Source organism: Catharus ustulatus, chromosome 4, assembly GCF_009819885.2.
Source record: "Catharus ustulatus isolate bCatUst1 chromosome 4, bCatUst1.pri.v2, whole genome shotgun sequence".
Lineage (NCBI taxonomy): Eukaryota > Metazoa > Chordata > Aves > Passeriformes > Turdidae > Catharus > Catharus ustulatus.
Window position 1 is genome coordinate 73083124 of NC_046224.1, and position 27027 is coordinate 73110150.

The following is a 27027-nucleotide window of genomic DNA, read 5'->3' on the forward strand; positions in this document are numbered from 1 at the left end:
AAGCCTGGGAGGGTGGCATGGAGGGCCTGGGGCAGCCAGTCCCATCAACCAGGGCTGGTAGTGATGTTTGGGTGGGCGCAGTGCTGCGGACACTCAGTCCTTGGTGTTTCTTGGCACTCCCCATTATTCCCTGTCACTGCTGGATCCCCTTGGCCTCCCCACATCTCCCTCCTCTCACTGCAGCCCTTTCTGCACCCTGAGCAGCCCCTGATGTCCTTCACACTCTCCTTCATCCCCTCTGGTCACTGCCCTCCAAGCCTTTGAAATCTCTTCCTGCACATCCTGGGGCCTGCTGCGTATTCAAGAAGATGAGAAAAGGAAAGCACAAGCTTCTTAGGTTTAACAAAATTAATCTTCTCCCCCTTCATCCCCCCATTAAAAGACAATTTAATGGGCCAGAATCTTCCTTAACCTCATGTTTCATACGTGGTTTTGGAGTCTCATTCAGAATGATTTCAAGACTGGGAATATTGATTTTGAGGGTTGCATGAGGCTGCTTGAAAAATTGCAAATACCTTTTGATGACGATCATTTCAAACATATTTTCAAGGTAAGGTGCATGTACATTAAGCAATTAATGGTTTAGAAGTTCAATTACACATGTCATATGTTTGCTGATTTTTCTCAAGCTAATTTTTTGTATTTTATGCTAGTATGGTGCACAAAATCAGCAAAGAATTTTCCTCCTCCAGATCTTTTGTTTCTGCATAAAATAGGTAACCTAGGGCTTGCATTCAAATCACAATAATTTAGAAAGGAAAATACTTTAAAGATCACTGAGTCCAACCTAAACCTCGTTACAAAGCACCACATCTACAGGTCTGTTAAGCACTTTCAAGGAATGGTGACTCAGACACTTCCCTGGACAGCCTGTTCCAATGCTTGACAACATTTTCAGGGAAGAAATTTTTTCTAAAAGCCAATCTAAACCATCCCTGGCACAACTTGAATCCACTTCTGCTTCTCCTGCTGCTTGTTACTTGGAGAAGAGACTGACATCCAAATAAGGATGTTTTGCCACAAGGAAGTACTGAAAGATGGAAAATAGATCAATTTTGATTCCCAGGTGGGGTTTTTTTTTTGTTGTTGTTTTTTTTTTTGTTTGTTTTTTGTTTTTTTTTTTGGTAACATGACTGCACTAGAGAAAACTTAAAGCATTCTGGTTTCATCCTATTCAGTTTCTTCTGTGATCAAGCTAAAGAGACAGATGTGCCTGTCTGATCCTGGACAGAGCCTTGAGAGCAACTTCCTAAAAATCCTCTTGCCAGGAGGACAACATGGACTTGTCTGAGCTGTTCAGTCTTTAGATCCTGCCCAGATTCATTCTGTTCTCCACTACCCCTCTCGTGTAGTATTTAAGAGGTGTGCTTGAATGGATGGGAATTGCACTCTAACCCCCAGGGAAAGGATTTGGCTTTGGGGCATGGCAGTGTTTAAAAGATTTCCATGAAGGTTACATGATACAGCTAGAAACTGAACTTGATAAGTTAATTTAGTGCAGGGAAGCAAACTACTGCCAAGGAGATCTTGTCTCAGTGAGCAAATACTATAAAACTGAGTGCCTTGGCACATACTGGGTGTACATGTTCATATAATGACCCAAAAGATGTAAGGCTTTCCCTTTACACCTCATTTCCTCCCCCCAAGAAACAGCAGTCTGATAATGCTCTTTCTCCAAGGGAATGAAAACAAGTGTGTATCTTTATTTATTTATTTATTCACTCACACATTTGTATATATGATTCTTTTGAGAGTGTTGCAACCAGCTGGCTGATTCTGTCCTGATTTGGCAGAGGAGAATTAACTATGGGAAGTCAGAAACTTTTAGGCCATGAGAAGGAAGGTACTAAGTTTTCTTCTTCCTATCTTCCTCTCTGCTGTCTGTGTTGTCAAGCCAAGGTAGAACCAGCAGCATGAGCTCAACCCTGGCTAAAGAGGCTTCCTGTGGTTTTTGAACTTGCACAGTGTGGAGATAGATGCCAGCCTAGGGAATCTCTTGAGCACTTTAAAATATTTCTCATTGTTTCTTCTGTCTTCCCCCTACTTTGGTTTCTGGCAGGAATTTGAGAGAGATGGTCAGCTGTGGGTTGAGAAGAGAGGAATTTTTTGGGGGAAGTGACCTGGAAACAACAAGTCTGATCTAGTTGTATTTAACAACATATTATACCCAGTAGCCTGATCTAGTTATTTATAGCACTACTGTTAGGGGTTCTTTGCTATTTGAGAAAGTTTTACAGGTGGTCGGTATTTTGGGGGTTCAACTATTTCATCAGTGTACTAACATGTAAAAATTCAAAGCATTCTGGAAGGGAATCTTACTGACATCACTGTAAGTAAGTACAGATCAGCAGTTAATCTAATGGTTATGCATAGTAAAATACATTTTATAGAAAGCTAATTTTAAGAAATTATCTCATTTTTTTCTTGTCTGTTCTCTTTATTTTACTGTAATATTCTTTTGAACAATATCAGAATGATGAACTTTAAGGTTTTAAGGAATAATACATTTTCATATAATTTCTCTCAAGAATCTTTGTCTCTTTCTGAACAGCAAAAGATTTGATGTATATTAATAAAAATAGGAATGATAAAAACCTAGCCCAAAAATTTATAAGAATATCTTTTTATAGTGACATGATTTTTATCACTTTAATTTGAAGAGCTCTCTTGTGTAGTATTATTGTCTGTATTTCATCAAGAGGTAACTAAAATAGAAACTTTTTTTTTTTTGCCTAGCTTCTCTTTGTGCCAGTAACTAATTGAACATCTTCCAAGTCCTGATAGACTGTTATTTCCAAAAGACATTGGTATTTTCTTTTCCTCCTTAATGGTTATGAGCCAATTTGCAGTATTGTTAAGAGCATTAAAAATTGGATTGGATCAACCTTAGTTGGGGAATTTCTTAGCAGTAATGAAATGTAGCATTTGTACAGAAATATTTTTTTGCTAGTGATTTATGTTAAAAATGATCATTATTATTCTCTTTCACAAACTCAAAGCAAATACTGAAGTACTGATTTGTAAGATTGTTTTGCTAGAACTCCTCATGAAATTTAATTTTGTACTTGCTTCAGTTATCTGATACATTTTTGCTCCCATTGTTGTACTTATTCAGAAGTACAGTAAGAATTGCACTGTGTAGGAAGGAACTGGCAGTGGATCTTTAAACTTCTAGGGTTTATGGTATGGCTTCAAAATCAATCTAACTTAGCAGTAATCCAAACTCTTGATCAAGGAGCAGCCAGAAATCAAGTAAGCAATTTCCTGTTTGCAGACACTTTTGTGGAAGCCAAACCAGCCACAGTAGGTGCCATGTTCTGGATGCTGGAGCTTGGCCTCTTTGGCAGTCTCACTTCCAGGAGCCAACAATCAGGAATTTTCATCAGCTTACAGTGATAATCACTGGATTGCCATTTGTTTGTGATCTTTGTGAGCAATTTTGTCAGCAGCTTTCTTGTAACTCGACAGCTTTTGAGAATAATTCAGGCTAAGATGTTAGAAACATTTGTATTTAGTATGCAGTTACTTATTTTGAGTGGAAAATTTTAAAGGAAAAATGGAATTTTTAAACCTGAGAAAAATGTGAAAGACAGAAATGGTAAAAAAGTACTATTCTACTCAAATTCTTTTGGCCTTTTAACTTTTCTAGTGCCTTTTATACTGAAACTCTGAAATTAATTACTATGCTAACATTTTGTAAGCTCTATGAAAACAAGCTTACAACTCAAGAATTCTGAAAGTGTGAATAATTAATCTAACTCAAACATTCTGGCTTGTTAAGAATAGAATATGATGTCATACATTATTACAAAATATCTTGTCTTCAAACTTTAATATTGTGTCTTATTTGAAGTGTTGAAAGACTTATATCTCTTGATAATTCAGTCATCCTTATTTCATTTTTGAGATTACTGGTTGCTGTTTTATATGCAAATTTGACTGACAGTATTTACAATATGGTACAAATAGCTGTTGGAGAGGTATCATACTAAATATATTTTCCACTTGATAACTTTTATGCTGCACATTTATTTTAATGCATAGCATTTTAGAGATTTTCTACAATGTATTTTAGTATTAAAAAGGCATTAGATCTAAATTTATTGTGCTAATTTAGATGTTAATTATGTCATTTTGCTTTATATAAAATATTTGTAGCACAACAAGTTTAATCTGTAAGTTGAAGAGTGTAATCTGATTGCAGTCACTACCTGTAGTTACCTGAGGATTTTTGTTGCTTTTTCCTCAGAAAACCACTGACAAACACACAGGAGATTTAATTAGCATGGACGACTTCAAAGCAATTTATCGAGCTCTAGTATACAGACCTGAGTATGAAGACCTATTCAAGGCTTACTCAACAGATGGCAAAATTCTACCTGATGGCCAGCTCCTGAAATTTCTTGTAAAAGAACAATTTCAAACAGAAGCTAATGACATGACTGCCTTAGAAATTATTATGAAGTATGAACCCATTGATGAAGGTATGAAGAGTTTAACTCTTGATATCTAGCTCTTATTTATTGTGCTTCTCTCAATGACTGTGCTTCGCAAAACATCATATCTTGATTTCTTTAAAAGCATGTCTTTTCATCTATTTATTTTTTTCTTCCTGTATTTTAATTAATTTTAATTGTGCCCTCCTTTCTCTGCTGTCTACTTTTTTCTGTCATTCTTTTATATTGTTTTTTTTTTTGTCCTGCTACAAATTCTATTCTTCTGCTCATTACAAACCTTTTCAATTTGTTTTTCTTAAGGTTCTTGAGAAAACTATTTTTCTTGTCTGCTCCTTACAGTGTCTTCTCTCCCTTGAGTCATTTAGTGATAATGCAAAGCCTCAGACAAGACTTTTATGTCCCTCTGACTTCCTTGCAGAAGCACTGAGTAAGATTTTTGTAGGTGCCTGGTCACCCTTTCTCAATCAAAAGAACTCTGAGATGAGGAGGGATTAATAAATCTGTAACATGGTCTTCACCTATACAAAGATGCTTCAAGTTAGAGTATAACACTTCTGCTGAGTTTCACTGATTTCAACTTGTGTCAAAATTTACAACTAAGCTATGTAAAGGATATAACTGTATTTTGTTGCAAGCTGTTACTTTATTCAGTGGAATATGTTTAATTCTTTCATTTCCTTGGTTCCCAGTCTTTGAAAATGGGTGGAATTGATAAGTTAAGTAAAACCCAAGGAGAAAATATCTCTTCTGAGAAAATAAACTGGGATTTTTTGTGCTGACCTGTGGTGGAAGAAGAAAACAGAAAATGCCACTTTTTCAATGAGAAACAGAACAACATTTGGTGTTTCATTAAAAGGCACTTACTGTCCAGTTATAGCTGCAAAACACGACTCCTTATGCCTTTACTCCTTGAGGCTGCCTTTTAAATTTGACTGTACTTGATTCAACATATTTTACTCTTTCAGAGGAACTAATGTTTGCTAACTGCACAAGTTGCCAGTTTAAAAGGTTCCTTTTATTTTGTGTTACCTGTTTTGATGGGAAAGTTAAAAGCTATAACACAGTTAAACAATGAGAAATCTTCAGTCCATTAGAAATCACCTTTGTAAACATCATCTGAAGTTTACATTGGTTTAATTTAATGTCTGGTTTAAATTTCAGATGCTAAGCCAAATTCTTGTTTGTTTCTTCACCTGTGATAAATTTGTTTGACTTGTAATTGGGAATAATCTTGTGGAACAAAATAATCTCTGTATTGTTCATGCTCCTTTGAGCAAATTCAAACTCCCACTCAAACATATTTATTGCAAGGTTCCAGTTATGACTGACATGAGAGATGATTCATATGGTATTGTGATAGACCATTTTGTGTAACTGTCGTTCTGAATTTGCTCCAGAACATTATTCATCAGGATGATCTGTTGCACTCATCTGTCACCCTTGCCCTGTGTTCCACAGAAAGGGAAAAGGGTAGCTGTTGACACTTGATTGACAGGTTTGCTAATAGTAATGACCATTCTCTCATAAATATGATAGCACTGCTATGTCAAGATTAGGATGAAAACAATGGCTACATTTTGCATATAATTTAAATAAATCAATCTGTAGCATTTAGTGCATCCCTCATGTTTGTGCAGAGAGATTTCCAAAGCTCTTGAGCCAGATAACTCTGAATTTACTCTCTGTGGGTACTGTAGCTACTTCAGGACAGTAGGGAATGGATTACTCTTCCATTTTTTAAAATACAATTTAAATACCTAATATCAAAATGCTACACTAACAGATTTTTTCATGTATGTGCTAAAAGCTTGCATTTTTGGCAGAAAGAGTAATTTCTATGGGACTGATCACCAGATATGAATATGTGATTCACACCTGACAGTTGTGTCTTATTAACACCCAAGTATCAGTTTTGTTCTTCCCAAACATTCCATTATCTGCCCATTTTACTATTAACTTTGAATAGAAACCTCAATTCATTACATGAGATTAAATAAAACATGCCAACAAAATGCTTTTTTTTTTAAGCTTAGTATATATGTGTTTTTTAAAAAAATTACTGCTCATTTACATGGATAGGATTAGAGGCACAGTGAGGATAAGAAGGTGCATCCCATTATTAGTAACAATATAGTGCCATTCAAAGACTCTACTCCTGCCTATTTTCCTGCTAGGCAATACAAAAACAGGGCAAAGTGCAATCCTATCTTAAAAAAAACCAGCTTGCTTTGTAAATAACAATATAAGCCTGGTGCATCTGTCAGATAAGGACTTAGAGTAATCCAGAATGCATTTGTGAAGCAAAAAACCAATTTCAGTTTATTCCTAGTATACACAGTCGTGAGGGGGTTTTTTGGCGGTTTTTTTTTGGTCCATGTGTGTGAGAGACAGAGCAGGATGCAGAGCATAAATTTGCAGAAGAGAGTATTTGATCCCATTGGCCAATGCAAATCAAACTTAACAAGGTAGGCATCTCTGCCAAATTCCTTCAGATTTCTTAAAAAGTCATGTGAAGTAAGAAAGATGAATTAAAAATCTCAGTGGCTAAGACATTAAGACAATGGCTCTGGCTGGATTAGTGAGACAAAATAGTTCAGTTGTATGAAATATCCAGTCTCAGGGAAATTTTTCAAAAGAAGGTGATTATGAAATATAAGGAAAACTGAACCACTGTTCAGATACTTTATTCCAGTATGAACCAGTTATAAGTGTGGGTAAGGTAGAAAAAAGCCTCCATAGAATATGAACTCAGAGTATTAAAGGAATAACTTTTTTTTACGTTAGTCAAGGAAATTCTTCTCTCTTCATTGTTCCCTTACAGCATGAATGTTTCATTCTGATGTAATCAAATTTCATAGTATGAAATTCCATCTGATGATGTTTCTGCCTGACTTTTAAAGATTGAAAGCTTCCTCCTTCCAGTATAGCAAAGCAACACCCTTGTCTCTGATTGCAAGTATTTGTCATGAGTTCAACCCTAAAATTCCCAGCAGATATGTCTGTACCCATTTCACTACCCCTGGGGACCAAGTGACAGAGACATTTAATTACTAATTTAGCTGTTAGGAAACAAAGAGCCCACACATACTCTTAAAAGCATGGCAAACACCTTTCTCCCAATTTCATGGTCTCAAATTCAGTTCAGTCTCTTCTCCTCCCCATTCCCAGTCTCCACTTCAGTGCAGACCCCTGTCCCCCTACCCTGTCAGGGTGCAGGTTGTACTCGGTCCCTCCAGAAGCAAACAGGTCTTGTAGGAGGCTCTGGCCAGTGCAGAGTGATTTTCTTACTTGTTCTGTCTGCTTCAGTAAGGGTACTCTACAGGCCTTCAGGGCAGCAAACATCTTGTGAAAGTCTTCTTTCCTAGGAGGAAGAAAAGTACTTTCAAAGAAATTCCAAAATAAATAAGAAAACAGAATGTAATAAACTCTAAAAATAATGCATAATGTAATCCGAGTCTTTCAAATACTCAGATTACATCCATAATTCCTCTCTGATATGACACTATTTGTATATATGGCAGAGCTGGAGTTTTCTTTAACAGGAGGAATGAGAAAAATATTTTTTTCTTAAATCAGATCTTAAAAGTTCAAACAATATAAAAGAATATTGTGAATAAAATGAATTCCACACCATCCAAAAGAGGAGGGCAAAAAAAAAATTATTGAACTTTGTGAGCAAAAAGAGGTAATGAGAAGACAGAAATCTTTTCTTGCCTTCCCTTTCTACAACCAATGATATGTATGTGCACACTAACTACAGGTAAATGGTCCTAATGGAGAAAAAGACTGAGCTTTGTCCAGGGAAGAAATGCAAGGCCTTGATGAAAGTCTTTTCACTCTGGAATAGTTATGGAGATGAATTCCCATTTCCTTTAATGTAGAAGCAGAAAATGTCTGTAAATGGTCAGCAAATAATATTACTGAGCTGGCTATTCCTCAGAAATGTGAGGGTCTGTAATAACCTCTGTGAAAATATAAATAATTTTAGTCCGTTGATTGGAGACATGAGCTGAATGTTTTACTGAAATCCACAAGCATACATATTGACTAAAAAACAATGCTAGATGTTCGTTTCTGGAGGATTATGGTCATCGGCATATTTGCTTAAACATTAATTTCTCTTGAGAATATTGCAGTTAACTTTTGTGTATAACAAGAGCAGCTAGTAAAATGTTATAAATAATTCAGAAAAAAAGCAAGCCTTTGAAAAAACAGTATTTTTTCTATAATTTAATAAATAAATGCAGAAAAGGTAAGAATTGTTAGAAAATAAAAAAATACACACACACAAATAGTTACTAGCTCTATTTGTAATTACTCAGAGAAATATACAGACCATGAAAAATAAATTAATGAGATATGAAATCCAGACAGTTGATGTAATTCATTATAGGCAAAATATACAGAATGAGTGTATTCTGAGTAATGTAAAAAAATTCAAAATGTGTTTTAAAGATCCAGAAAGTAGAAACTTAATCAATTGTTACAAGTATAAAACAATATAACACATGTATGTGGATAAATCTAAGTCAAAATACTAAATAGGATACATTTTTTCAAGAGTCATCAGGGTAGCAAGAGGCCATCCTGCAGATCTCTCAGCTAGAAGACCAAAGAAATTCCTTATGGAATAAGTACAGTTATCTCTGTAGTATTATTAATATTATTAATCTGAGAAAGATCTCAGTCAAAAATATGGATGAAACAGGATAAGACCTTCTTAAATGATGTAATCAGGTCAGTGAAGACAGTTTGACAAATCCAAGTTTTAAATAATTGGCTCTAACAAGCTTGACTAATACAAGTCAAAGGTTACTTTTGAAAACAAGGGGGAAATGAACAATGAATTGAAAGAATGGAAAAGATCAAATGTAATATCTATTTTAGAAAGGGAGCATCCAATGAACTAGACACTTTCAATTACTTGGAAAAAAAAAAGGGGCAAATAATAAATATGTAAACCCTTCAAAGATGGTAAAGGTGAGTAGCAACTTGTCAGGACATTCCATGAAGAAATAGTATCCTGTTTTCTCCTATGAAAGATTAACAGCACTAAATGAAAATTGCCAGAAATCTGAAACAGAAAGATGGCCTGGATTGGATTTGTTTATGTGGAAAGCAGTGGAATGAGGGAAGTGTGAGAGCAACTCTCATAAGTGAAAGAGTATGAAAAAAGAGGGGAGGACTAATACCAAACAGAGCAAATACTTTGGACAGCAAGGAAGTTTCAGCTAAACTTCTGTTTCCTAATTATGGAAAATTTCCTAACAATAAGGTTATTTAGCTGTCAAAATGATTTTACTGGGTTGTCTGTGGATTCTTCATCGATGGAAGTCTGGAAGAAAAACTTCAGAAGGACTGCTGGTAGAAATAACAATTCTTGGGTGAATGTATATTTGATATCTGGATGGTCTTCTGTTTTTCTTTATCACTTTAAAACATTGCAAGTTTTCTAGTTCAAAGACCTGCGTAATTGAGAAATAATTATTTTCTGTAAATTCTCATTCAGGTGTAAAACTTTCAGTCTGTCACACACTGTAGATCAATAACTGCAATTCTAACTTGGACATCCTGATTCTTACAGCTGTAGTAAGAATTACCAGGGCAGATAAGAGGGTTTTCTTGCAGGTATTTCCAGTCTCCAAGTTTGTATACATTGACTTCTAAGTTATTGTTAGCATAAAATAATCTTGGGTTATTTACTGCTTGTTCACTGCTAGCCTGCTATGGTGACAATAAAGTTATTTTAGAGTAAGAACTGGACAAAATCCCTCACTAATTCTAACTTTGAAGCTTTGAAGTAAAGCTAACTTTTGAGATTATATAATTTGTAAAATGCCTGCATTAGAAACATGGCCTTGGGAGCAGTAACTGGCAGTGTAATGGCTCTGTTTGCCATTAAACCAAAACCAAAACAAATGGGATGACTACCACTGGTATGGACTCAGTTCATTTTGTTACAAATGCAGCAGTGTAATAAGCTTCATTTACAATTCATCTGTGTGGGCAGTTGTTGCTTTTGTTAAGATGCTATTTTTATTTTAATTATTTCTAAATGTTGATTTGATCAATATTTATTTGCAATTTTCCACCCCTAGGGAAGATGTGGTGCTAGGAGTCCTAGTTTCTGCAAGATTATATTGAGAATTTCTGACTGAATTTTTAGAGAACAATCCTGATTCTCTTAAAAGAGAGAAGAAGATTCTCTTAGTCCATTGTCTGGCATGTTACTTTCCAAAGTTAACAATGAATATTTTAGTTTATATTTAATTACGACTACTGAAAACTCCTCTTACTGCTGTCCATAGAAGAATAAAAGTGTCAAAACATATTTACTTCCTCTCAGAAGTTTGAACCACAGCAATTCAGCTCCAGAGTCACATCTATCTGATGTTTGTGTTGTTTATACATATGTTATGGATTTTAAAATTACAGGAAAATGTTGTTTGTATAACTTTAAGCAGTGTTCAGAATTTTCAGAAAGTGCATAGATATAACCATCAGAGTAGCTTAATGACAGAGATTTTTCCCTTTTGTTTTTGTTCAGTGAGGAAGAAAAGGCAGTTGTCATTTGAAGGATTTATAAAGTACATGAACTCAGAAGAATGTTCAATATTTAAAAGCCAGCACAGGGCTGTCTATCAAGATATGACCCAGCCATTATGTGACTATTATATTTCATCTTCTCACAACACCTACTTGATATCTGACCAGATAGTGGGACCCAGTCATTTATGGGGATATACCAGGTATTTAGACATTTTTTTAAATATTTTAAACATTCTTTGTTGTTTTGTTGTTTTTTGTTTTTTCTTTAATGAATACTAAGTCACATACAATCCTACTTGGCAAAACAGGACAAAGCCATCAAAGATACAAGTTGAAAATGTGAGAGTGGTATTTCATTTTGTGTGTACACTTTTCAATATATTTGCCAAACCATCTGTTCAGAGTCTGGAAACAATATATTTTTTCACTTGCATCTCAGAAAATCAACCTTGCAGCAAATGAAATCTATACTATGGTGTAGAGTACATGATTAAATCAGTTTTTAATCTTAACATGTCATGCAAAAATAAATAACTCCCAGAAATAAATGTAAAATTCCTGGGCAAATTCTAGTCTGTTCAATATATAGGATGTGTTGGGGTATGCCTGTGACATTTGTGTTCAGTGCATTTTGCAATGGGGGCAGTTTAGGAACAACAAAGACTACAAAATGTGGGCACTCAAGCACAGAGAAGAACCTCTGCAGTGTGTGACTTCAAGAGGATGATGACCAGGATGCCTTATTGCCAAGGCAGGGAAGAAGGAAATGGATTGTTTAATAAAGACAACACTGAGAGGGCAGTATGTATTAAGAATTAGGAAGATATGTGTCCGTAATTCCTATTATTTGTACTACTTTAGTGAAGGGAAAGCAGTTTGAACAATCATACACCTGAAGTCTTCTTCCTTGGTTGCTCTCTTAATGTTCTACAGTGACTTGCAACCATCAGAAGCAATACTGAACTTCTAACAGTATTTAAAATTCCATGATGTTAATGCTGCATTGCTGAAAGTAATTGCAAAGAGGGTATAATCCTCCTGTCTTCCTCTTTATCTACTATTTGTGTGAGGAAAATGCTAGAATCAGCTAGAGGCACATTTGACATATTGTTAATGTGTGAAAAGCAGCATGTAAAAGACAGATTGGTAATTAAGTAAAACAGTTTATAAGAAATGTTTCAGTTAGTTGCCAGTCAAACATTATAAATCTAAGAATTTAAGGGAAGCCACTAACATATTAAAATTAAAGCAGTACAGTCAAGGTGCCTGAGAAACTCTAGCACTCCCTATTAGAAATATGGTCTGGGGAGAAGAACTGACTTATGTAAAGACCAAATGCGACCTGATTCTCTAAGTGCAATAGATTTTTAAATGATTCTCAAAATTGCAAGCAAGTTTATAGTATAGTAATACAAAAGACCATTTGAAATACGTATTCTTGTATTCTAAGTGGTAATTTGCCTTTATTCCAAAATTCCTTTATTGAAATCTTTGACCCTCTTTTTTGGCTTTTTAAGGAAGATAATTCAGGTAATCCTATATTCTTTAATGCTCTGATAAAGCATAGTATATCTGTTACATAACACACCTAAAACAAACAACAGAAAGTATGTCTGTCTCATATATGTATACTTCAGTAGGATTTATTTTTATTGTGATGAAAATGAGTTGTTTTTTCTGTAATTAATTGCTGTGCTCATAACCAGAAATACTGAAACTTGTATAAAAAAGTATGGTCTCTTTTGGCTGTAAAATTGTTTCTCTTGTTCTACTGAAGTGCTCTCTTAAAAGGATGTCGTTGCCTGGAGATTGACTGCTGGGATGGCAACAACAATGAACCTATTGTGTATCATGGCCACACTTTAACAAGCAGAATTCCATTTCGTTCTGTAATTCATGTGATTGAGAAGTATGCATTTCTGGTACGTATAGATACATGTATGTAGACATACGTTGGTTAGAATGTCATGGGGGCTTTAACTAAGCCAGGGACATGGCTCTTATAGGTTCTCCTGGGTAAAAAAATATGAAACAGAATCTGTGGCAATGGGCATTGTTAAAACTAATTGCAGAGCAATTGTGCTATTTGTTCTTAATGAATTTTAGAAAAAAATTAAAGGAAAGGAATCATAATGATTTTTCCTGATAATGAATATAAACCAAACTTAATGCAAAAGATTCAGGTGATCTTAGCTTGTTAGGTGCAATTCTCACCTGAGATCATTTCAACAAGGACTATGAATATAAATTGAAGAACTAGTTCAGAATTGGTCTGATGTTTTTCTTCTTTTTTATATTTTTTAAAGGTTTTTGCATCACTTATTCTTCTGCTGTTATCAGTCTGTCTTATATCCTATGTGTGAATTTATGAAACAGACAAAAATATTAGATAATAGATGAGTTTGAGACTTTGTTTTCCATTTCCTCTCTTAATTTTCAATGCTGACCCTGATAAATGTTAGCAGTTACTGATTTTTTTTATCAGGTGACTCATCAGGGCAATGTTCTTTTTGCCTATCTCTGGAAAAACACTGAAATCTGGAGAGTTTTTGGCACTGTCTCAGGCTTTTGTATAGGCTTCTGGCAAAATTCCTGCTCAAAGGAAGTGCTGAATGACTATTAAGATAAATCTCAGAATCAGGCCAGCATTATGTGTGTGAATATATACATCCATGAGCATAAATTTATGTGGATTTTTATTAATATGTGTGTATAGCCTTCTCAATGTTTATCAAAGTTGTGTTTTTACTGTTTTCTATATAAAACTTAATTAGTCTCTGATTTTAAAAGTGAAATTAAAACCATGATTTTATTCCACTGCTTTTCAAACCCATTGAGTATAGTTCTCCTATTCTTGCTAATACACAACATATTGTGCTTAACTCTAATGCAAACTTGATTTCTCAAGCCCAAGTGCCAATGAGATGATAAAATCACAATAGGTGGCAGCTGGTACCAGCCGTCCATGCAGGCTGAGCTTTGCTTCTCTAAACAGTCAATAGCAGATGCTCAGGGGGCAAATGTAAAGATAGGAAAAACATAAAATCGTGTTTTCCTTATTGACAATTTAGGTTCTACCTCTGCTAGCAAAGATTTCATTCAGTCTGTGCTTTTTGTAGCCACCAGTATTACTTAGGAGATTTACTTATATGTTTAAATGGATGTGTTTCTTTTGAGTTATTCTAATTTTTTACTCAGTTTCCCTTTTTCACCTTTTACCTTTAATTTTTACTCTATTACCCTTGCTTTAGTGCTGTAATGAGGAAAGTGTAGACTGTCCCTAGAAAAGTTTGTGATATTATGAAAAACAAAAAAATCTTCATACCTTGTTTGTGTAAAGGCAATAATTTCTGAATAAGGTTTGGGGAGATTATCAGCTTGAAAAATAGTCCAAAAAAGTCTGTTATTAACTACAGCAAGATATTTATGTCTGCATTATGCCGTCAATTTTAATTTTAGAATCTAATTTTACCTTTTAAAACCAAAACAAAGCAGGTCTTTTTACACCTCTGCATATGTCTAGCTCTGTTTTAGCTTTCTGAAGGTGAATTTTTTCTTCTTCATTTGTGTTTTCTCTTTTCCACAAATGTGGGCTTTTTCTTGTATTGCTAACCTGAAACCACTGATCTGTATTCTGAACGTTTTGGAAATTAAGGTAAATACAGATTGCCAAGGGGAGTTTTGTAAGGTATTTTGGAAAAGCAATTATTCACATTTTTATTTATTAATAATAAAATCCTAAAATTATATTTCCAGTCATCTGTCTATCCACTTGTACTGTCTTTGGAGAACCACTGCAGCCCTAAACAGCAGGAAGTAATGGCAGAGCAACTGAAAGATATTCTAGGTGAAAAACTTCTTTCTTTACCAGTTGGTGGTGAAGTAGATATTTCTCAACTACCTTCTCCTGAGGTAATAAGTTTTCATTTTTGTCTATGAAAGAAATGGAAAAAATGGTGGGGTTCTTAATTTATTTATTTTTTAATCCTCTGGAACTGAATTTATGGATCACATCTTGTGCCTTAAATAGACTTCAGGGAGTAACAAAAAATATTTAAACAGCACAAAAATGCCACGTGTAAAGATGCCACATGTTGGTGTATCTTTTACCTGCTGATTTATTTTTTGTTGCTTAAATTAAAGGAAATTCCTGAAATTTAAACATGTTATTGAAATGGAAATCTGAATCTACATTTTTGGTCAGTAACTGTGATGATGAAGCTTTGTCTTCTGCTACTGCAAATCAATTCTGTTTCTTAGTGTGTTTCTCCCTTAAGACAGTGTTTCTCAGCTGGTGGCCTGATACCCCTGGGATATGGAGTCAGAAAAGGCAATTAGATGGGTATTGAACATTTTATTGCAAACAAAACCAAACAAATTTCCACTGTTCCAGTCTTTGCACATAATTTTCTTTCAAGGACAATCTTTTTTTCATATCCCTTGTAGCACAAACGCATGCACACACACAAAATACTTATTTTGGCTTGGCACTGTTGCCTGTGGTAGCTATACTTTACACAATTTTTTTCTTACAGTAGCTGAAAAAAATGCAAATGAAAATGTGGGAAGGAAGCACTGTCGTGAGGAAAAACAGCACATAAAAGGTTGCAATTTTTAAAGCATTTGTCAAAGAAAAATATTTTTGAAGTGATCTGTCCAGAAGATGTGATAAAGTATTACCATACTCTTATATTTCCATAACAATGCATCTGTAAATTTATTTAATATTCACATTTCTCTGCCTTTTAAATTTTTTTTGTAGCATTATGGGTTTTTTTACATCATGGTGTCCAATGTAATTCTGAAACACTGAAAACTGTTTTTTCAATTAGGAAAAAGTAGAAACTATATCTATTAAAAGTAGAAACTACAGAAACAGAGGGCTTGTTTTAAAGCTTCTCAAAGCACAGCTGGATTCAGTGTAGATGTCCAGGGATCACATGTCCTCTGAAGCAAGCACAAAATCAGTGAACATGGAGTCACTGAATCACACAATTAAAATATTGCTTTCTAGGATATATGTCTCTTACCATATGGTTACTGTGATATAGAGAGTTCATATTTCCATAGCTTAAAGTTTTCATTAGTCAGATCTGTAGTGCTTTTGCCTGAAAATGGATTGCTGGGTTTATCAGTATGGAAATGTTGTCAGGTAAGATTCATTCTCCTGAACTTTTAACATGTTAAAATATTGTGAGAGATATTTCCATCTGTGCAAGGTGTAAGGATTAACTAAATAACACAGTTGTTCTCAGCTTCTTACAAAAGTTTGAATTTAATAAATTATTATCTTGAGAATGAACATAAATTAGGATCATGCATGTAAAAGAAACCAGTAGGATTTTACTTAGAAATGGAAATATGTAGCTATGACTGAATTTGTAAATTCTTTAGTAAGCTTGACTTTTGGATGGTATCTTTTTGAAGAACCGCTTTTGGTCCATGTTCAAAAGGAGTTTAGTGACATCATATCTTTAAAGCTTAGGATCTTGTGCATTTTCAAGGCCTGGGTAAATTCATTTGAGAAAGCCAAATTTTGAATTTAGTCTTCAAATTACTTTACTTAAGCTGTGCAAAAGAGACGTTACAGAACCATAAATGGTGAATTTAAAATGCTCTTTTGTGGGAAGGATTCTCAGTTAGTGTGAAAAAAAAAGAAGTTCTCACCTATATGATTTACTGCTCTACTTTTTTCAAGATGGAGCATGAACAAAATAGGGAAAAAGCCACATCAGTGTTTTTCAACATCAGAATCAAATGGTTCTCTTGTGTGTACATGAAGTGGGAAACCAAAACAAAGTTTCTCCAAACACTTCAGAGAAACATTTGCCAGTTATGGGTTCCTTTTAGGTTTTGGAGTTTTGGAGGCTTCCATGGAAATTATTTTCTCTTACATGGTCAATCTTCTACTTCCTTCTTTAAGTAGATCTCGAGCTATACCTTTGTCAGGTGAGATGATTTTGTGTGTGTGTGTGTGTGTGTGTGGAAGGAGGTTAAAATGAGGAGCAAACCCACTCAGGGGATTACTGACCACCTTTTAATGATGGGTCCTACCATTGTAAGTCTGAGTGAAAATCACACAGAGGACCAGAAAATAAAAGTGGAGGATCACTGAATGCTTCTTCTCTCTGCTTTTCCCAATACTTGCTTCATCTAAAAAACAAACCCCAGAAAATTTCAGGAATAAAAGTTTTTTTTAAAATTCCTTGCCTTCAGCCACATATTCGCACTTCCAGCTGACTATATTGACATTGTTAATTCCCTGCAATTCTTGTATTCTGTAGCATCTCAACACAGTTCTTCCTCTACATATGGAGGAAAGAGAAGAAGATTTTTACTCTTTCTTTCACACATACCTTATCCCACCAGAAACTGAGGCCGCCCTTAAGCTTCACCTATCTGTTCTACTTCTTCAACAAGCACATGTTTTGGCACCCAAAGCAACAGACGTGATACAATTCTCTCCTCCTAGTCTTTTTCATGGTACTTCTAAAGAGACTTCATGAAGTTCCTCTAATATTCACTTGGAACCTTGGAGTCAGTTCCTGCATTAAATTAGATTTGACACCACTGCCTGGTGCCAGACATCCCTGCTGGTTGCACCAGTACTCCTGGTGATGTGCTGATAGAAAGGGAAGGTATGAAGTGTCTTACACAGCAATTTGCAGATGAACCTATCAGGATGCTAGAAGAGATAAGGTTTTACTTACCCGGCTGTGTCCTTCCTCTCTACAAAATTTGACAGCAATTGAAAGAAACATGTAGGCATCCAATATAACACAGAAAGGAATGTAAACACATCGATGCTTTGATGAAGGTTTGTTCCTCAATTATTTTGCAGTGTAGTGCATTGAACTGCCTTACGTTGCTGACAGGCTATATATATCAGATAGTTAGGAATTTTTTATTATTTGCAGGTTTCCTGTCACAAAGTTGGAATGAGATATTGATGTGTGATTAACTGAAAGAAAAGTGGCAGCTACTGTGATTTTACAAGTTGTCTTTAATGTTTACCACACAGCTGCAAGATCAATTGCTGTATATGGTGGTTCAGAAGCATTTCTGGCCAGGATTGCCAAGGCTTCCCTGTGGTTGTTAAACCTGTGGTGTCCAAATAAAAAGATCTGTTTAATGATGTCCATGAGAAAGATCAATAGGAGGTCTCCAGTATAACTTTATGATCTATGGACATTTTAAATTCTGCTATTATGGGAAAAAACAGCTAACCCCATAAGTCAGGACTCATTCTCCCCACTATCCTTCACCTTTATCTATTCAGTATACAAAGGAGCTTTCTCTACACAGTGAATGTTTCCACTGAGAAATTAAAGATCTAACCTGCTTTAGCATATCTAATTCTGTTGCTTCAGTTATGAGATTAATTCCTCTTTATTTTGACCAACCAGTCACATATGCAAATGTCTTGACCAAGTCTTTGGATCAGAAATATCTTTACTTCTTAACAGGTGAAAACATTTCTAGTCACTCTTTTGCCTTTCAATCAATCTGTGGCATCTATTCTTTAATAAAATTAGAAGAAGCATATGAGAATGTGGTAGGTCTTGATGATCACCCCAAAAATAAAATTTCTGGAATCTCTAGGCTGTAGTGAGTACTTACAGGAGATTCGTCTAATTCCTTCACTATTTTTAGACATTGCATTCTTCTTGAGGGAACAAGGTTTTCCCAGAAATGTAGTAAGTATGTGACAGTCATTGCTGGTTGTTAATAGTTTCCGTGTAGTGTAAAGCAATTTCAGGAGGTGACTAAAAACAGGACAGTGCCATATATTATATCATCACCCAGTGTGTTGATGGTTTATCTGGTGTATAAAAGTCAGGTCTTTTGTTTGGAAAGGTATCTTGGAACACTAAATTTTGGTAAGGAATCTGTGCAATGAAGACTCTGAGCACACTGTATTAATATCACGGCCAACCTGTAACCACCTTTCACTGCAATCACCCTTTGGATTTCTTTCCAGTCTATCCAGAGATTTGGTTGCCTGTGTAGAATAGCACCTCAACTACAGCACAGGTGTTTAGCTTCAGACCAGGCTTAGCTGAAGTTTGCTACAGAGCATAATACAGAGGTGGAATTTTCAGGGGAGGGTGCTTCTCACTAGGTAAATGTGTTGTATGAAAACTTGTTATGAGGTAGCTAAAATGCTGCTCCTAATGTAATAAATGTCTGGTTACCTAGAGCTCAGACATTGATGGGAGTATTGATTTAAAGTATGTTGATAACTGTGATTTATAAGGCTGCCACAAAGACATTCATTCACACTTCACTAAGTATGATTCTCTTGAATTGTTAAAGATAGCTGGTGTTGAGTTTTTTTAACAGTTGTACTTAACAAATTTTGTCATTGTCTCAAAACCTTTCCCTGTGTTAGACTTCACAGGAGGTGTTGCATCTTCACCCTGTATCACTATTTAAGACAGAAGTATAAATCTTGAAATAGAATATTATGTAAAACTCAGAAGAGATTTTAACCTTGTTACTTAGCAAAATTTTCAGGACTTGATATTCCTCTAAGTAAGCACCTACGGCTGGTCAGGAGAGGAGAAGAGAGAAAAACCAACTAAATCTAAACAGGAGAAACTATTTTTTTTTTTAATACATATGTCTCAAATCCAGGGTTTATTCCTTACATATTCCTTACATTTCTGGGGACTGAATTTTTACGTTAATTGCACTGGTCAATAGCTGGATTTGCCTGATCCAAAGTGCTTGTGATTTTTGTCTTGGAAACTTGGCATTACTTCAGCTGATTTGTGTCGTACATCACATTAACCAGAATGTACAAGAAAAAAAGTTTTGTTCATTTAATTATGTAAATATTTGTTCCAGTTGATTGTACTTTGAGGCTTTTGCTTATGCCAGCCTTGAAGTCCCACTATGCTCTAGGGAAGTCTTATTATGTTTCATATATTTAAATTTTTTAGTATGCTTACAATTTATATGGAAGTAAACAGCAAATGTGTTTTTAACATATTTTGCTTTTCATAATAAAACTAGAAAGGAGAAGTTATATGGAATGCTCAGACTTTCCGATCATTCAAAAGGGTTTTAAGGTTTTTCAGCTCTCCTAGAAGTCTTGGACATGTAGAGAAAAAGGTGTCACATGTTTAGCAGTGCTGATTACCAATTACAGAAAAAAATATACAGTAATTTCACGACTATAAAGTGCACCCTTTTGACTAAAATTTTGGTCTGAACCCAGAAGTGCGCCTTATAGTCCGGTGCACCTTATATAATGTACAAAGTTGCAAAATTTGCCAACCCAGAAGTGTGAGCCCTGAACAGCCCCAAGCTGAGCTGAGCCCGCCCGGTGGTGGCGGGGCAGCGCCAGGCCGAGGTGCGCCTGGCGTCGGCAGCCACAGCCCGGGCATGGAGGGGAAGAAACCAGCACCGACCGAAGCCCAGGCGCGGGGGAAGAAGTCGGCACTGGCCGCAGCCTGGCACGAGCTGCGCAGTTAGGGAGGGAGCCGCTGCCAGCCCCGGCCTGGCACAAGCCACACAGAGAGGGAGCGAGGGGGCCCTGGCCAGGCATGAGCCCCGCTGGGAGGGAGGGAGACACTGGCCCTGAACCGCCCCAAGCCACGGCCACCCCGAGCTGCGCCTCGCCAGCTGGCGCTGGGGGCGGGTGGGAGTGTCCAGGCCTGCGGCATGGGGAGGGCGCCTGGGTCTGCATTTAAAGGCTATGCCAATCTGTGAAAAATGTTTGTAAATTGAGCACCTGCCAGTAATTCATTACTTTGTTGCGCACGGCGCAGCTCCTTGCTACAAAAAAAAAAAGTGCGCCTTATAGTCCGGTGTGCCTTATATAATGTACAAAGTTGCAAAATTTGCCAACTCTCAGAGGTGCGCCTTATAATCCGGTGCGCCTTATAGTCATGAAATTACTGCACCTGCTAGATCTTGCATGGCTATCACTTTTGGCTCTTACTTAGCTTCCTACTTTTATCTTTTCATAGTTTCAACATCTGTGATCCAGTGGTGGAGAGCAGGTTTTTCCTGTCATAGCATTAGATAGTCTCATTCTGTTGTGTACTTTGAACCCCAGACTCCGTTTGGTTTATTTGACTTTGGCTTCTGCCTCACTCATGTCTATTTTGCTTCATTTTGAAGCTCACTTCATTATACTTAATAAACAACTTTGAAGATGGGTTCAATAATACCAAGAGATAAAAACCTACGTAATTCTAGTGCTGTTAAACCTCTTTTCTATAGGCATTAAAATGCAAGGTTCTGATAAAAAATAAAAAAGTTGGAACACTTGAGGAAGGCCTGATGAGGATAGACGATGACTATCATGGTGAGGCTGAGGAAATGTCTGACGCGCAGTCTGATGATGAAGACACTGATACCTCTTCTGACACATTACCTCCTCAGCCATCCAGGAGTTCCTCCAAAAGAAAAGGAGAACTTAGGTCTTCTCAAAAAAACACAAAGGTAACTTTTGCTTCAAGTGAATATAGGCAACACATAACTTTTTATTTTTAAAGAAAGACTATATTATCTTAAAATAGAGCCTAAATTTAAAAGGGAAACTTTTATATATGAAAATAGGAATATATATAAAGCAAAATAAAAGTTTTAAAGACAAAAACTAGTTCTTCTTCTTCACCTTCTTCTTCATGAGTTCAAGAAGTATTTTGTAATTGAGTAAAAAAGTCTGGATTGTAAGCCACAGGTAGTTAGTCATTAAGTTAAAAAAATAATTTAAGTAGCATTTCATAATTAAACAGTTTACCCTTAAAAAACCTTGTAAAAATAAAGTTCCATTTTGAGTTTGTTAACTTAAAGTGCTGTAGAACTCACAGTTTGTAAAACTGTAATATAAATAAAAAATAATAAACCTCCAAATCCAAACAAAAAATACCATCTGACTCATTTAACCCCAACTTAAAAAAAAAAAAAAAAAAAAAAAAAAGTCACAACCATCACTCCAGTGATGCTGCTGGCTTTACCTGTGCAATGCCTCTCTCCAGAGAGTTGCATTTTCCAGGATTTCCATAGCAGTAGTCTCCTATTGCTCCTCATGGGACATAGCCCCAGAATAATTAATGTCCTTGAACTTTGCATGGTTTAAGAGCCATGAGGAGGCAATCTCTATTATATTGTCAGATGAGAATTTGGCTTCAAAAGCTTTAATGGAATGTAAACATGATTGCCATCAGCAGCTCTCTGCTGGCTACTGCCCCCAATTAGCTCACAAGTTATGCTAAGGAAAATGAGGAGGTCACATAGTGCCTGACTGTAAGAGAGAAGATCCTGGTAAAATTTCAGTCACTTCTGCTTGTTTTGGTAATGGAGCAAGACTAAATTAAAATTTTGGTGAGACAACTTTCAACCTTAATCAAGAAGAAAAGAGTTTTCCTAACTTCAAAGCAATGCTTAGAGGAATATGCCTTTGACTAATTTGCTTGGCATAGGGTAATATTTTCCTGTTATTCTACATTTTATGAGTGAGTTTATGCTGTTGGTCTTTTCTAGTATTTTATATATTTATAAATAAAAAGTTGGAGGTATTTTTTTAAGGAGTAACATTAAAAGCCATGAAAAATGATGTTATTTTCAAACCAGTCTTAGAATCAGGAAAATTGTAAAGCTATCCAGAAGAGCATTCTGCTAGGAAACATCTCCCCACTCACCCTGTGATTATTATGATAAACATGGACACAATAACCTCAGTTTTCTCTCAGTGGATCAAATCTCACTATTAAAGGACATGTTTATTAAATTCCTTAACTGTGACATATATTCTCATGCTTTACGTATCCAAAATAATTGTTTATTTGAATTATTAATATTAATAACAATGAAATATGCATTATCGTGACTTTTCTATTCATCTGATGATGAAGGTGAAGAGGCTGAAGATTGCCCTTGCATTGTCAGACCTTGTGATTTATACTAAATCTCAGAAGTTTGTGAGCTTTGAACATTCTCTGCAGCATCAAAAATGCTATGAAAATAATTCAATTGGAGAGAGCCTAGCACGAAAACTTGCAAAAACTTCAGGTAATTTCTTTTGATCAATCAGTTCAAAGTTACTTTGCTGCTATGGTTGGTTCACTGCTTGGCATTGGAAGGGTTAAAATTTTGTGAAACACCTGCTTTCTGATTTTATTTGGTTCTTTGTATAACACTTTTAGAAATGTCCATGGCATAACAATTTTTTTTCAGTTGCTTTTGTGAGAAAAATTGAAATTCAACTTTGCTTTAATTCTGTGTATTTTTATAAAAACAAATATTAACACAGTCTACAAAATGTACGTCTGCCTTTTGATTCTTTGCTTTCTGCACCGAATAATTTAGGAGTTGCAGTCAGTACTTGAAAAAGTGTGGAATAAACTTTGCTCCCCTTCCACCCTTCCCAATATCTGGGCTGAGAACTCAGTGGAGTTGGCTTGGCAGTGGCCTGGCTTTGGTGAGAACTGCAGATAAGAGAATCCTCATTAATGGGATGGATAAACCCCAGAGCAGGCAGTTTGCTCCACTGGGCCAGACCTTTCATCCCAGCCAAGCTGAATTATTCGAAACTCATTCTCCATTTGCAGCCTCTGCTGTTGTAACTCCAGTTACCCGAGGGAGGGTTAAGAAAAGTTCTAGAACTCCTCCTTCCCCTTCTCTTCAAAAAAAACCCACCCCCAAACAACAAATCAAACCAAAATCACCCAAACAAAAACCCTAAACTAACAAAAAACGAGATGAGAATGGAATAGATCAGAGAGATGACCCTGGAAATGTAGATTTTGTTTAATTGCTAAAAAAGGAATTGTGTAGATAGAAGTCATCTGAAGTTTCCCACATCTGTGTGGTCTATGCCCACATATGAGAAAGGAGGGAACACTGCCAGCAGAAGGAAAAAGAATGTGCATGAATAGTTAACACATTCTGAGACTTATATAAAAGAATACTTTAAGTGACTTTTAAAAATATGCTCTACTCTGGTCTTAATATTATTTAGTCATTTTATTTAAACCTCCAAACAGCAAACAAGGCAAGATCATCTAAGACGAATTTTTTTTTTTTTTTCATTTTGAGCTATTATAGAATGAGGAAACTTTTGTGCAGTTTCCTGTTCTGTGTCTTAGTTTCCCATGAGAACACAGTGGGCTTTCGTGTAGAAATCATATGTTTACCCTCCAAAAAGGGGAAGAAACAGAATATTTCAGTGAAGGAAGAATTTTTGGTTAAAGAACTTTTTACAAAAGTCTGTCAGATGATTTCAAAGTTGGATTTTAGGCATAGCTCAGAGTGGTCCATACATTAATGTTAAAATAGAATACATTGATATAATATTGTGTTAAAAAATGTTGGATCAAATCACTGCATTTGTATTATTTATTCAAATAAGACCTCTTGAATAAAAAAGGTTTTCTTACCAAAATTTTATCCTTCTGTTTATCAGTTAAAGAGTTTATTTCACATACTACAAGATTTATTACAAGAATTTACCCCAAGGGATCAAGAATGACCTCTTCAAATTATAATCCCCTGGAGTTCTGGAACATAGGGTGTCAAATGGGTATGTATCTTTGCAGAGACTATTGCATTCTAGGCTTTACAAGAGTTTCTGGCTTCCTATAGTATTTCGGTGTTATGTAGGTTACATATTTCCTCCAGTGGCATTATTTTAATTTTGCCATATAAAATTTTCCTTCAACCCACATATCCCACCAGTTTTTTGTCCCTAGTAATCATAGATATCACTTTGTGTTAAATAACTGTTTCTTATCTCAGATATTCAATTAATTATATTGTATTAATTTATTTAAACTGCCTTTCTGAATTGGATATTAAGAAAAACACTAATAACAATTAAGCATTTTTAAGCTCCCGTTACTCAGCAATGGAAGTTTCTTCTGAAGGATCTGCGGGTTTTCAGTGGCACTCTGTGACTTGAGGGGTACAGGTGCAAGAGATGTGAGCACAGCAATTGACAGTAGTGCCCAAAATTCCCAGAACAGGATATGCTACACAAGGAACCACTCAAACATTCCTGGTCAGCACAACACTTGGGTGCTACTGGGAGCCTCCAGCCTTTGTATTGATGCAACATAGATTTAACATCTTAATTTCCAGTGCAAACATATTAGCTTACTGAGTGACAAAATAATGATAACTTCTGCTTCTTTTTGTTGAAAAGTTATTTATTTGAATTTGTTAAAATTAAGCATGGCATGAAATCTATACCCAGCAGGCTTTGAAAAACCTCTCACCTGTAAGCATTTTTTCCTTTTTAATGGCTTTAGAGAAAATTGTACCTTCATCTTTTGTTCTTCAGTTTAAAAGATTCTCGGAGTCATAGAATATTTTTCTAGGTCTGCCTGCTACATCTTCTTCAGCCCTAGGTAAAGAAGAGCAGAAAATATATATATATACATATCTATTCTGTCTGTGAGTCTTTGCCAAGTCCACCTGAGGGGCACGGTGGGGTGAGCAGGGCACTTTGCCGTAGGCGCCCGGTTTTGAGAGGTGAGAGGTATGGATTCACCTTGTGATGTTAAAATACACACCCAGCCAAGGACAGGCACAGATTTCACTCTGCCTTTAGGGCCCTGGAGCTTGTGTCGCCCTTGTTCCAGGCTTCCTTTTCCACTTGTTTCCTTTCTCAGCTCCCAATATATCTTCTGTGACAAGTTACCTTCTCCATCCTGACTGCTCTATTAGGGTAGACCTTTACATAACTACACAAGCAGTACAAAAATTGCTACTTAGTATACATTTTTACTTGATTCTGTGTCCTTATAAATGCTTATTTGCAGTCAGATTTGGACTTGGCTGGACTATCCAAGTATCTTCTCATTACCACACTGTGTGAAATTGGTTTGATTTAAGTTCTGTCCTTATGTGGTTCATCCACACTTGGTGTGATGTCTGGATTATTTACCTAGGGTGCTGCACTCCCTGTATGCCATCATTGCTATCTACACTATACATTGCCATTAAAAACTAGTAAGTTTGTTTCATGTTTGGAGGAAGCACTTGCCAGAGGCCCTTAATTTAAAATTGAAATAATCTCTTATCATACTGCAATTTACTAGTTTTCTTTCTAGTCTGTAAATCTCCACGCTTATCTCTGCAAAGGATATCCATTTGTTAGATCACAGACAGGGCTGAAGACTTTCAAAATTACTACATTGACTGTTTACACAGAGCACACTTTAATGAGAAGTCCTTCTAAACATTAGTATGCAAAACATATCACTTTTGATGCACAGGGGGTTTGGGCCCCTTCCTGGAAGAATTAAAAATATGCAGGAAGTGGTTATATCTGTCCTCTTGGTCATTTCATTTGCATCTTCACTTAAAAACCCCTCCATTTTTCACATGGGAATAGGCTGATAAAAACAATTCTCCACATATATTTTTTCCAAGCTGTGTTAGATCCAGCCTTGATTCCCTAATCTGCTTTAGATAACTGTTGGCAGAAATATAGTTGCTTTTCCCAGTGCAACTCCCAAAATGAGTGTATCTCAGTGAATCTTCTAAAGTCCTTCCACTGATTTAATGCAGATTTTTGATTTTTTATGTCTGTCCCATGTCTGTATAATTCACACACCCTTCCTGTCCCCTTGCCTTTGTGCTTTATATCCCATGCACAAAAGTGATCCTTCCAGATCTCTTCTACCGCTTCCCTCAAACTCTTCAAAGGACTCCCAGGTTTCTCCTATGCCACCTCTTCCCCTTAACTCCCTCTCCTCCCCACACCTGCAAGCTTGCCTTTAAGTTCTTTTAACATTCATAATTTTTCTGGCTGGGCAAAGAAAATATATTAGGTTTTGTTCAAACCTACATATAATACTGCCTGCCAGGCCTCTGCATCTTGTAATTATGAGAATTGAGTTATTCCTTCACTTCCCTTAGTGTTCGACCCAAAACAGTGCTCTCTTCTTGCCACTACCTTGCCAGCAATTTTCTCTGAATTGCTTGGAACATATTAACTTGGAGCAGCCTGGCACTCAGCTAAAGCAAGATGAAACGGTCCAACACGCTCAAGATGTGTTGG

The 27027-nt window shown here is 36.0% G+C and overlaps 1 protein-coding gene across 1 annotated transcript in view; it reads left to right on the top strand.

The window, feature by feature from the left end:
- Positions 1–415: 415 nt before the first annotated feature.
- The window catches only part of PLCZ1 (phospholipase C zeta 1), a 40872-nt gene continuing 14260 nt past the window's right edge, over positions 416–27027 (top strand). Inside the window, exons 1-8 of the mRNA XM_033058644.1 lie at positions 416–550; positions 4250–4484; positions 11005–11206; positions 12784–12928; positions 14763–14918; positions 21240–21461; positions 22877–23033; positions 24427–24543. Of these exons, the coding sequence (XP_032914535.1) occupies positions 416–550; positions 4250–4484; positions 11005–11206; positions 12784–12928; positions 14763–14918; positions 21240–21461; positions 22877–23033; positions 24427–24543 (1369 nt within the window). The remainder of the gene's footprint in view (positions 551–4249; positions 4485–11004; positions 11207–12783; positions 12929–14762; positions 14919–21239; positions 21462–22876; positions 23034–24426; positions 24544–27027) is intronic.